Source organism: Cotesia typhae, unplaced genomic scaffold (assembly GCF_013202065.1).
Source record: "Cotesia typhae breed Kobodo isofemale line unplaced genomic scaffold, CoteBio_Ctyphae contig_23, whole genome shotgun sequence".
Lineage (NCBI taxonomy): Eukaryota > Metazoa > Arthropoda > Insecta > Hymenoptera > Braconidae > Cotesia > Cotesia typhae.
The window spans coordinates 2,766,634-2,780,622 of NW_027423729.1; the positions used below are offsets into that span (position 1 = coordinate 2,766,634).

Genomic DNA, 13,989 nt, shown 5'->3' on the forward strand with positions numbered 1-13,989 from the left:
TATTTATTATTAATAACAATTATCGTTACCAGTAATTTTTACCGATAAACTCAAAATTTAACGACTTGAGAGTTGTAAAAATTTTTAACATCTTATTGTTTTATTTTTAAAGATTGTCAGCGTTCAGCTTGTAATTTTTATCAGTATATATAAAATAGTTATTGCGAGATAAGTTCGGTTAATTTAAATTTATAGTTTTTGTTTCAACTGAGAAAATTTAAGCGTAATGAATAATAATTGAAGAGAAGAAAAGAGCGGCGTGATAAAATTGACACACACACAATATATATATATATATATATATATTAGGGTGGGTCAAAAAAATCGAATAATTTATTTTTGATTTTATACTCTGAAAAATAGGTTCGTAGACACCTAAAAAGAATTCTCTCCAAGTATAAGCTCTTAATTATAACGGGAAGGTCCTCCGCTTTGCGGGTTTCTATTTTTTTCGAATAATCAGATAAAAAAATTTATATCTCGCTTCCAACTGCTTGGAAAAATATTCCGTGGCATAGATTTTGTGAGAAATTGAATGCTTTACAAAAAGGTCTCTTATGACTTTTTCAAAAACTCAACCGATTAAAAGATATTCATAGTTGAAGTTTGGCTATTTTAAGGAAAATATTCGTTTTTATTATGAATTTTATAAGTCGATGAAAAAAATTATTTCGGATTGCGGAACTCATGATTTTGTAGGAAATTTACTGCTCTACAAAAATGGTCTCTTATGATTTTTTGATTAAGTGAAGCCGTTACGAGATATTCATCGTCAAACATTAACGAATATCAATATTTCCAGTTTTTGATCAATAATTCGATAAATTTTAATTTAAACTATGAGTTTCAGGAAAATTTACATAAATTTGAGTTTCGATCGATAAAGAAATGTTATAAACAATTTTTTTAATATTATTTTCAGTCTTGAGCTTGTTTGATTGCATTAAAACAAGAAATTAGAGCATTTTTTTCGACATATAGCCAATGATTAGTTTAATTTGAAGTGAATGACATATTTCTTTGTCAAATTTAATATGAAAAGTATTGAATCAAGTGAGAAACAACCAGTATTTAACTTTTTTATAGATAAATTTTTTATTGAATTATCAATTGCAATATAATTGTCTATATTTTTAACATAACAGTACGCTATTACTATAAATAATTTCTTTTATTACAATTTGGGAATGTTTTTGATGTTCTTTGACAACTTGCAATAAGTACTGGAATTGTTCTTCATTTTTGTCAAGCATTGATTATATTCACTGACTAATGCAACAGCTCGCTCTGCTGAATCATTGACAACTTTTAGTTGTTGAAAGTATTCTTTATTTTCGAGATAACTCTCATTAGTAGGCCATAATTCAACATCGATATCAAGAAAGTCATACGGTAGATCGAAGATTTTGAAAAGATTTAATGACTTTTTAGACACAAAGTCACTCAGAGTTCTCTGCGCCAATGAATTCAAATCTTTTTAGCAATTACAAATCTTTTAGCTTTAGAATCTGTACCTTCACGAGTATTAACAGCTTCAACAATACTTTTTTACTTCTAATGGAACGCCATCGTCAAACAGTGATAAAATGGCAAGTTCATCGCTCAAATACCATAAGTGCGAAATCATTTTTTCACACGTAGCTGAAGAAATCAAAGGATTGATATGTTTGTACTCAATAAATTTTTCATAAACTGCAAGTCATGATAAGCAGCAGTTGTTGCAGAAGTTGATGAAAACCAAGCTTTTAAATACAATGTGACTATAAAAATACAGAAATGACGAAGACCATGCAATTCTTTCTGAGAGAGTTTGAATTCATCTCTGAATAGATACATTTTCAAACTATAAATGGCCTTAGCCATCCATCTAGCATGATGAACAGCACCAGGACGTTTGAAAGAAATCTTTTCTTGAGGCATTTCTCCAAGGAAAATCAATGATAATTCCAATAATTCTTTATCTAACTTATTATAACATTTCTTTATCGATCGAAACTCAAATTTATGTAAATTTTCCTGAAACTCATAGTTTAAATTAAAATTTATCGAATTATTGATCAAAAACTGGAAATATTGATATTCGTTAATGTTTGACGATGAATATCTCGTAACGGCTTCACTTAATCAAAAAATCATAAGAGACCATTTTTGTAGAGCAGTAAATTTCCTACAAAATCATGAGTTCCGCAATCCGAAATAATTTTTTTCATCGACTTATAAAATTCATAATAAAAACGAATATTTTCCTTAAAATAGCCAAACTTCAACTATGAATATCTTTTAATCGGTTGAGTTTTTGAAAAAGTCATAAGAGACCTTTTTTGTAAAGCATTCAATTTCTCACAAAATCTATGCCACGGAATATTTTTCCAAGCAGTTGGAAGCGAGATATAAATTTTTTTATCTGATTATTCGAAAAAAATAGAAACCCGCAAAGCGGAGGACCTTCCCGTTATAATTAAGAGCTTATACTTGGAGAGAATTCTTTTTAGGTGTCTACGAACCTATTTTTCAGAGTATAAAATCAAAAATAAATTATTCGATTTTTTTGACCCACCCTAATATATATATATATATGTAATTATATGATAACTAATCGGAATGTAAATCTGATTCGGCTGTAACAAATTGTATTGATACAATTCAAGCATTACGTTATACATTACATTAAATCTGTTGGCTCGGTGACTAGACGTGATTGTAATTGCGGTAGAGTGAACCCGTACTCGCAGTTCTCTGTTCGCTGGTGGCTGTTAGCTGTAACGACTCAATAGATAAGAGTGTTTAGTTGTGGTGGAGAGTACGTGCTGCGTCTGCCCACGTCCGCCCGTAAAATAACTCTAGGTGTTTTGCGTGCTTAGTCTCGTTACTATGAAATCCTTCGTCCGGAAGTCTAATTGTGCTCATTTAATACGGACTACTTTAAGTGATTCCCTTTCGAATTTTACTTTTCTAGACATTCGTATTTATTATTTATGTTATTTAATGAGAATTTTGTTGTAAAAAAAATTTTTTTAATGATTCTCTGAATCAGGAATTAATTAAATAAAAAAATTGTAAATTAATACTGACATTTTTTACCAAGAAAATTTTTATTATTAAATTATAAAAAAAAAAAAATATTTAGTATCAATATTATTAATCAAAAAATTCTTATAGAGTGTGAAAATAATTTATAGAATTTAATTAATAATTACCAACGTAATAATTAAATTTTTTTAATTTGAATCGATCTTTAAAAATTTATAAAAGATATTATTTTGTAAAAAAAATTTATAACTTTCCTTAATTATCATGTAAAAGAAAAAAAATTTTTTTCCTCAAATTTTCACCTGAAAAATTCAAAAAAAAAATTTCCAAAAACTCTTGTGCCAATAATTTGAATATTTTACTAACAAAAAAAAATTTTAATTTCTTTTAAAATATTCAAACTTATCACTCATCAACCTATCAAAACCAAACTAAATATTCCTATTCTAATCACAAAAAACAGAGCGATAATCAATGACAAAACATATTTAATTATAATTAGAATATATTTCACAACTAATAATATCAACATAAATTTTTTTTATCAATCCGAATGACAATAACTATAATTAAAAGATTTCAATAAATTAGAATATTGAAATAAAAAAAAAAAATAATAAAAGCGAGCGTTTATCAAGTTATTAATGAACTGAGGATGTCGATTGACTCGTTATAGTGGTGAGATAACCGGTCGAAAAGAGCACCTGAAACAGTCTTATATTCCAAGACGTGGCACATTAGTAAACTACACAGAGGGGAGCTTATCGTAACACAAATACTCTACTATGTCGGTCAAATGGATAAAATAACCCATTTAATATTAAATCAATATATATGCGTCTATATATACATATACATATATATGTATCTATAAATTATATAAATGCTGGAGATATCTATAGATATAAAGATTAATAAGAACACGTAAATATAGATCGATATTATATTATTAGTTAGTGAGCTGAATGCGTGATGATTCGAGATTCGATACCGAGCATCAAGATTTTTTTAACTTAAGATTTTTAACTAGCCGCTCTAGAGCTGTCCGCGTCATCAACCGTATCACGCTCACATTAATTCGTTCTCTGGATTTAATATCTTCATATCACCCAATCGTGCCAGTATCACTATCAGTATCGGCGTGGATTCCACCCAACTCGATAAAATTTTATATAATTTCTCGAGCATTGATTTTTTTTTAACAGCCTTTGCTCAGTTTTTCAATTTTTAAGCCGCCGTTTAGTAATTAATGGTTTAGTTTAAGTTGCCTCTCGTTTGAATACGAGCTTATTAAATATTAATTATTAAAATAAAAATTAAAAGTAATCTGCTAAGTGTTCTCAGTAATTCAAAGTCGTGCAACATAAATAATTGTTTTATTTTAGTGTGTATAAAAGACATTATAACATAAAATGAAACGAGGAGTTAATGTTATATCGTGTCATGTAAAAATTCAGGAGTTTCGTGTTAAAGACGAATTATATTTAATTGGTGCGATATCTCAAGCTGTGTTGTGGTTTTCGTGATTCCAGATATTATATTTATTTTAAATAGTTTTATGTCATAAAAGTTTTAATATAAAGAAGAAATATACTTGTAATAATATTTTCTGGAATTAAAAATGTCAATACACTGTACAATCACGTGCAAGTGCATCTAAAACTAATCAATGGTAAAATAAAGTGCAACAAAATTATGAATGAAAGTCACAAACAATAAAAAATAGTATTATTAGAATAGTTATAAAACATTTTTAAGCCATAGTTCCGTATAACGCAACGACTGTAGTCTCTACATTCTTCCTTACTATATTAATTTTTAACAACATGTGTGTATATATTATATATATATATATATATATATATATATATATATATATATATATATATATATATATATATATATATATATATATATATATACTTATTTACATAAATTTACAAACACAAACATTACATTATACATGAATTAGATAACACGAAAAAAAAAATTACCTTGAGTGACGCACGAGTTACATAGCAATTAGTCATGTTTTTATTTTTTACAACTTTATTCATAAATTAATTATTCACGGTCCATTTGTTATTGTTATTTTACAATATCGGAGCATTAATGAATAAAAATGAGTTGATATTATTTTTTCGTTTTTAAAATTACATTGAAGGTACTAATTTTTTTCTTTTTGATCTTGTACCGATACTCAAGAAGTTTTTTCACTAGTTATTATTTGGTCAACCAGAGGGAGTAACATTACAGGATTCAAATTGTAATCGTCATACATCACATTAATTTATTTGACACACACAGTGTGTTTATTGTGATTGTGAGCAATAGTTCATATATTTACATACATAATACATCATGAGTCTATAAATATATCTATATATGGATGAAAGTATAAATAGTTTTTAGTTGTGTTTATTTATCGGTATTTATAAAACTTTTATCATTGATAAATTATAAGAATTTTTATAACACTATATAATAACAAATACTTAAAAATTTTATATGAAAAATTTTCAACAATGTAAAAATTAAAATTTTTTTAATTTATTACGTTAATTTAAATTTGTAAATTAACTAATCTAAAAAATTTTATCTGACATTATTTTTACATACAGTACTCAGTTTACATTCAATTAATCGTGTCTCATAAATAAATTTAGTTAACGAACAATTAACTTAAATTTTACAAATATTTACTTAAAAATTTCACACAACCATTACTCTAATATTTTAGTTTTTTAAATTAATCCCGTAACGATGAAAGATTTTGTTACAAAATTAGTTTTATAATTTTAAAATTGAGAATTAAAAATTTTGGTTTGCATTTTTCTGAATTTTTAATTAAAAATTGTCTAATCGCTACAATAACTCATTAAATATTTAAGAAATACAAATATTAAACAAGCAAACAGGTGTTTTTTCAATTTTTTGATAAAAATATGATGCAAATTTAATGATTGCACAAAAAATTATCTACAATGATTTAAAAAATATTTTAAATTAATTTATTACATTATTATTTATAAAATTCAATTTATTCTTGTTAATAAAAATATTCCACATGTAGAAATAAAAAAAATTTTTTTAACAAATCAATTACAATAAAAAAATGCTTCTAAAAATTTTCACTTGTCATTTTTATTAATTTTCACATGTGAAACTTTTTAATAAAAAATTTTTTTTAATAATTTAATTGCTAAAAAATTCTAAAAAAATTTTTAATGTCTGTCAACTTCAGTGTTATTATAATTTTTATCATTTAATCTGAATTATGACATTAAATTTAACTGTCACTTAACAATAGTTTTAATTTTCTTTAATAAATAAATTGTAGCAAAAAAAATTTTTTTAAAAATGGACTTATAGAAATTTAAATAAATTAAAAATGCAATTTTTTTAAAATAATTTTTTTGTTAAAGAAAATTAAAAAATTGTCAAGTGACAGCTAACTTTAATATGTCATTAAAATTATCCGACGTTCTAAATTTTTTGATTTTTTAAAAATAATTTAATTAAAACAAAAAAAATATTTTTAAAAAATTTTACTTGCAATTTTTGAAGTTTTTTACATGTGCAAATTTTTTAAAAATTTTTTTGTGATAATTTTTTTAATAAAAAAAAATTCTAAAAATTTTCAGATGTCAGCTAACTTTATTTTCATAACTTAAATGTCATATCTAAATTTTTTTACAAAAAAAAAATTGCCAAACATCCGCTAAACTTTATGAATTAAATAAAAAAAATATCCAAACACAAAACTTATATTTTTATGTGTGTGCACAGGAACAAAGTATGATTATGAGTCACATTACATGTGAACTCAGATACAGATAATTTAAAATGATAACAACTACTTGTACGATTACATTACACCAATAAATAGTTAACCATATTGACATACAGAATGTAAGTATAATAAAGATACAAAATATAGTTATTTAACAATATACACATGCATAAAAATGTATACAATACAGATCCAAGTAGATATTGTAGCTATGTGTGAATTATACATGGTATGGTAGTTGGTAGTATGCTAGTAAAGGAGCTTCTGATTGGAGTAACCGGTGAAACCATGCGGAACTGAATGCCGCCACAACATACAATAATTTACACCCTGATATGTCATTCGTCCCGTTATTTTAACCATATATACATGTATACATGTATGCAAACACAAAAATATATTTTAACAAATAAATATATACTGTGTAGTCAGTAGTGAGCGTCACCGGGTTAAGTTGAGGTAAAAAACGTCTACAAGTATTTTATATTAAATTAAGTGATTAAGTGATGAAATTAAACGCGTACCGGTTGTACAAATAAAAGAAATAAGTTTGAATTATTATTTTATTTCTATTTAATGAAATGTTGTAATGAGAAGTAATTATTCTGCAAGTGGTTGTATATAGAGCGGTCATTGAACGTTTTAAAACAAGTGATAGCCTAGCTATTTATTATTATGAATAATTGCGTGTACCGATGACTAATTTATAAAATAAAATTACGGTTATTATTGCTATATAGATACTGAGTTTTAGGCTAAGGATACGGCGAACATAACCTATAAATATCAATAGGTCGCTACGTCGCCGGTTTTTTGTACTTGTGTACTGTTTTTAAAATATTTTCTTCACTTTATTCATAATATTAATCTTTAATTTTTTTTATTAACAAATATAAAAAAAAATAGTGAGTTTGTTTATTTTGTTTAAAAAGAAAACAATTAAAATTAATTATTGGTTGTTTTTTTTTTTTTTTTTTTTTTTTTTTTTTTTTTTTTTTTTTTCCAGCTAGTGGAACTCCGATTTCTCGGAGCTCAAGGAAGTACAGAGAAAATAGCCTGGGTCGTTGGCCTTAGAGAACGACAAAAGAGTTGGCATTAATTGCCAACGATTACTAAAAAGTAATCATCACAATCATCAGCGTTTGCGGCAGCAGGTAGCACCTGGTGTGTAAAAGACTCGAGGATGGCGACGATAGACGGCAGACCGGCCCAATATGGAGTCTCTCTCAAACAGCTTAGAGAGCTCATGGAGCACCGAGGCCGCGAGGGTGTTAATAAAATAAACGCTCTTGGTGGTGTCCAGGAAATATGCAAAAAGTTATATACCTCGCCGAGCGATGGTGAGTTTTAATCTATATTATTAAGAGAATAAGAAAAATTTTTTGGTGGGTGTATTTATATGATAAAATCGGTTTTATGGTTAAATTTGGTATCGTTGGAAAAATCTTGACCTGGAGTTGTGCCTTTTCAAGGTTTTATGTCATTCTAACCAATAGTCAATTTATGATGATAAATATTTAGGCTGCATTTGAAATTGCTCTATCTTTAAGTACATAATTATGAAATGACCTTTTTTCTTGTGAACTGATGACATTTTTAAAGATATAAGCTCATTCTGATGTTACACTCATCAAGACCTTTCATTTGAGTACCCACATCAATTTTTCATATATTTATATATATTATATATATGTATATATGAAAAATATATCAAAATGCATGTAGGTACTCAAATGAAAGCTCTTGATGAGTGTAACATCGGAATGAGCTTATATCCTTAAACACGTAAATAGATAAAAAAGTACAGTGAAATTTAACAAAATTCATTATTCAATAAAGTAAAATTTTATTCATTTATAATTCACAAGTCATGGCAGTCACATAATGACTGCAAGGTTGCTGGTATTTATTATATAGTTTTTTTTATTTATTATTTATATTAATTAATAATGAATATTTATGTTTGCTCCAGGTCTCAGTGGATCATCGGCGGACATGCAGCACAGGCGAGATACATTTGGTTCCAACTCAATACCTCCAAAACCACCTAAAACATTTCTCACGTTAGTGTGGGAAGCTCTTCAAGATGTCACTTTGATAATCCTTGAAATAGCTGCATTGGTTTCGTTAGGTCTTAGCTTTTATCACCCACCCCACAAGGCAGATGGTATGGATATTTTTAAATTTTTTTGTTGAGTAAATTAAGGTTGCAAAGTTTTTTTATTTTATTGATTAATTAAGGAAGTTTATTTTGTGTTGAATAAATTTTTTTTAAGTTTACGTGTTAAATATTTAATATTACACTTCATTTGACTGATGTACAGCAATTGGACCACCTTAACTTCATCAATCTATTTATCAAGAAAATACAAATGTTTTATTGTCTACATAAAAAAAATAATTTTTAAATCGAAAAATTTGCAACCTTAATATTTGAAAAATAAAAAAAAAAGGTATACTTTTATGGATGTTTTTATAAATAATTTATTATTCAACAGATGATGTTAAATTAGATGAAGATGAAGCTAAATACGGTTGGATTGAGGGTCTTGCCATTTTAATCTCCGTTATAGTAGTTGTGTTAGTTACAGCATTTAATGATTACTCGAAAGAAAGGCAATTTCGGGGCTTACAAAATAGGATAGAGGGTGAACATAAATTTGCTGTTATTAGACAAAATGAAGTCAAGCAAATTTCCGTGTCTGATATCGTCGTGGGCGATATTTGTCAGGTATTTTAAACAACGAATATTTTTTATCTTTATTATTAATTATAATTGAATGATAATTATTTTTTATAAATAAAAATTCAGATAAAATACGGTGATTTGCTACCAGCGGATGGTATTCTAATCCAAAGTAACGATCTGAAAGTCGATGAGTCAAGTTTGACTGGAGAATCGGATCATGTTAAAAAAGGCGAAGCTTTTGATCCGATGGTGCTATCAGGTACTCACGTGATGGAGGGCTCAGGAAAGATGCTCGTGACAGCTGTGGGTGTTAACTCACAAGCCGGTATTATCTTCACGTTGTTGGGCGCTGCTGTTGATCAACAGGAGCAGGAAATTAAGAAAATGAAAAAAGGTATGACACTTGCTTTTGTACAACAAGTACAAAGGCTGGCCTCTATTATTATTAAATATATAAATCAGGTTTGCTCGTCTCTGTGCCCGCTACTTCTAATAAACTTTTTTACCCCTATTTATTTACTCTTATCTTTATTCACTAGAACTTTTAAATTACTTTTATGCTTAGATGTTATTACTTTTTTTTTTAATTTTATTTTTTAAATAATTAATGATGCAAAGAAGTAGCGGACATTAGATTTTTATTACGGCATGAAAACTGCAGAGATCTGACGTATGGAACAACCAATGGACGCATGGATTTTATACTTTTATTATTATTATTATTATTAAACATAAAACTAATAATTAATGATAGCATTATACTTTATTATTAATAATAATAACAAGCTCGCGATATTGAATTTAGTCTAATGATAATAACCAGATTTTACAAGCATGCTATACTGCATTAAATATTCTTTTAGTGAATTTAATATTTTACGTTTTTTTTTTGTGCCTGAGTTATCCTTGACTTGGTCTGTTCGAGTCTACGAGTTTAATTATTAATTATCAATTATTAATTAATTATGACAGGAAAATGCTTGAATATAAATTATTTAAATCTGTTTTAGCGAACGTTAGTGTCATTTTATTTAAAATAATTTTATTTATTTTTAACTAAAATAATTCATTGTTTTCATTACACATAATCCTTTATAGTTAATTTTCATTACATTGTTACTGTTAAATCACGTTTACAGAAGCAACTTACACAATATTTATTCACATAAACTCGAATAAAAAATAACCATTCAAGTAAAAATTCAATAAATTACTAGGATAAAGATCTAGTATCGTGAGAATTCGCAATAAATATAACTAAAAAACAATAAAATAAAAATAACGGTATATTTATTTCAATTTAAATTTAAATTTATAATATGACAAAATCAATAGTGATTAGTATATATAATATAATACACCTATATAGTCTATATTCTATAATATTATCAACATCACTGTGATAAATTGCTTTAACTTTTCATTTCCGACCGGACAGTTTCAGAATTATATCATCAATTTATCATTTATTTATTTATATATTTTCTATACCATTTATCACTTGTTTTTTGTCTATTTTATTTATTTATTATTTAAAAAAAAAAAAAGTTAGTTATTTTTATTATTATCATAAGCTGATTCACTTAAAACGCTAATAATAGTCATTCTCAAGTTGTTCATCAGCCTCGCCATCTGTTCATTGTTGCTCCTCTGCTCAGAAAAGAAATTTAAACTATCACAACAGCTATTACGACTAATTCAAGACCAAACTAATCTATTTAAATATTTAAATGAATAAATATTAACATATAAATTGGTAAAAAAAAAAATAAATAAATAAAACAATATGCTGATAGTCAATGTTTTTAAGCTGACCAAAACGTTGCTAATGAATTTTTTGTTTTTGCATGTGATTTTGTTGTCTAGAAGCTAAAAAGCAGCGGAAGAAGAAGTCTCTCCCAGGTGATTAATAATTACATTCTATTTTTTTTTATAAAGTCAATAAATTTTCTAAAGTAAACTCTTAAATTTACTCACGTGTATATTGGCCAACTATTTTTAATTATAGATAAATCTACCGTATCTAGTTAAATGTAAATATAAATTAAATTTATTAATTTAAAAAAAGCAATTTAAAAAAAAAAAATCAAAGTTTTATGAACAAAACTCTACATACCACATTGGACTCATTCACACCCCTTTTATTACGTACGAAACAAATCATTTTATTCGTTACTTTATTTATATGTTAGTTTATACTACTTCCTTTTATTCACAAATTAGATTACTCTTTTACATCATATATCAATCAATATGTATAAATATCACTGGGTGTGTGTACCATTTGTGGTGATTTTTTATTTGCACTTAACTTGATATATCCGCAAAAAAAAAAAAAATTAAATACAACATAAATGTTAGAGATATTTTTCCTCCCCCTGCATTTTATGATTGACTTCCTGTTTGCTACATAGATGATGCAGTTTACAAATATAAATCTACAAATATAAATATATACAAAATTATATTTATATTATTAGTTACCACTTAAATATGTTTATATTTAACACTGTCCGTTGGTTAATTTATTTTTTTCTTTACAGCATTATAATTAATGATGCATTTTTTTAATTTTTATTATCTACTTGACTTAAAATTTATTATAAATTATCAATCGAGCCCCAAACCGTGTTATTTATTTTTAAAATCGTTTTATAACTAACGAATACTAATGACGTCGAAAGTGTTCCAAGTTTCAAGGTTTTCTTTTTATTACAACTATTGCTATTATTATTATTATTATTATTATTATTATTATTATTATTATTATTATTATTATTTTTTTTTTTTTTTTTAAATTTACCTCTAGTTCAAAAGTAGTCTATAGTTGAGTTATCCTACTTGACAGTTATAAGACCAAGCCAGAGCTTTTACAGTAAAATGTGAATGACACGCGGCCTGAAACTAAATGAAAGGAAACCGTGAAACTTTGAAACAAAAATAAAAAAAAACCCAGCTCTTTTTTTAAATTATTTATACTTTTAATTATTATCATAATTACTATTTTTATTACAACTATTACTTTTAAAAGGCAAAAACTAAAAAAAAAACGAACTAACAGTGGATTTATTTTTTATTTAAATTTAAAAATAAAAAATATTAAAAAATAGGAGATGAAGCTGGAGAAATCACGGGTAACAGTCATCCAGGGAGCGGTGGAAGTGTTAAACAAGACGGAGAAAATCATGCTGCCGCGTCAAGTGGCGGTGGAGGCGGTCATGGTGAAGGAAAGAAAGAAAAAAGTGTTTTGCAAGCCAAGCTGACAAAACTTGCCATTCAAATTGGTTACGCTGGGTCGACAATTGCCGTCCTTACGGTTTTCATTCTAATCGTACAATTTTGTGTTAAGAAATTTTACATTCAAAAAGCCCAATGGGAGAGCTCATACATCAATAATCTTATAAAACACTTGATTATTGGTGTTACCGTGCTTGTGGTTGCTGTACCGGAAGGTCTTCCACTTGCCGTTACGTTGTCTCTTGCCTACTCGGTCAAGGTTATTATTATTTTTATTATTGTTATATATATTCTATCTATAAATTGCATGCGATCCAGTAAAAAATATTATTTTATTATTAAAAATCAATGTTATCAGTAATCGAGCTCGAGTTTTCCACATACCACCTTATCAACGTATCATATATTTATCAGCAAATTTAAATAGCTTATACCGGTGAAGCTATAGCATAGTAATTGTGCAAACTTGCTATTTTTTTTTTACCAAATTAAATCTATTAAAAAAGTTAAATTACAAGAAAAGCTACTTAGCTAATAAATTATTTATTTAAAAGCAATGAAAGTTTCTATTAGATGAGTAGAAAATAAAGTTTAAGCTCTACTTAGACATTGATTGTGATTTTTAATAATAAAATAGAATTGAAGTGAATAAAGTTCTTCCTTAACAAAATTTTTGATGGTTTTAATTTAGAAAATGATGAAGGACAACAACTTGGTACGGCATCTGGATGCATGTGAAACAATGGGTAATGCAACGGCGATTTGTTCCGACAAAACGGGTACTTTGACGACGAATCGTATGACTGTTGTCCAGTCTTACATATGCGAGAAGCTCAGCAAAACAATACCGCCGTTTTCTGACATACCGAGTCACGTTGGAAATCTTATTGTCCAGTCAATATCTCTTAATTCGGCTTATACGTCCAGAATAATGCCCGCGGCAGATCCTACCGAACTATCGATGCAGGTCGGCAACAAAACCGAATGTGCCTTACTTGGATTTGTACTGGCGTTGGGCCAGAATTATCAAACGGTACGGGATGACCAACCGGAGGAAACATTTACGCGTGTATACACATTTAACAGTGTAAGAAAAAGTATGTCTACTGTTGTTCCAAGATCAGGCGGTGGTTACAGGCTCTTCACCAAGGGTGCTTCCGAGATCATCATGAAGAAGTAATTTTTTTTTTTTAATTATTTAAATTTGATAATAATTGATTTATTTATTTATTTAAATTTA

The 13,989-nt window shown here is 27.0% G+C and overlaps 1 protein-coding gene across 9 annotated transcripts in view; it reads left to right on the forward strand.

Annotated features, from left to right (window-relative positions):
- Pmca (plasma membrane calcium-transporting ATPase 3) overlaps positions 1-13,989 on the forward strand; it is a 67,296-nt gene that overhangs the window by 21,376 nt on the left and 31,931 nt on the right. For 5 of the 9 annotated variants that reach the window (XR_012478753.1, XM_074238718.1, XM_074238720.1 and 2 more), the window contains exons 2-8: positions 7,830-8,163; positions 8,796-8,990; positions 9,322-9,554; positions 9,636-9,906; positions 11,379-11,414; positions 12,623-13,008; positions 13,441-13,925. Coding sequence is in view for 8 of the 9 variants with exons in the window: in XM_074238718.1 (XP_074094819.1) it covers positions 8,007-8,163; positions 8,796-8,990; positions 9,322-9,554; positions 9,636-9,906; positions 11,379-11,414; positions 12,623-13,008; positions 13,441-13,925 (1,763 nt within the window). In the remaining variant the exon portion in view is untranslated. Of the gene's footprint in view, positions 1-7,113; positions 7,283-7,310; positions 7,729-7,829; positions 8,164-8,795; positions 8,991-9,321; positions 9,555-9,635; positions 9,907-11,378; positions 11,415-12,622; positions 13,009-13,440; positions 13,926-13,989 lie in introns of those variants that run through there. The other 4 variants (XM_074238719.1, XM_074238717.1, XM_074238715.1 and 1 more) reach the window with 3 other exon arrangements.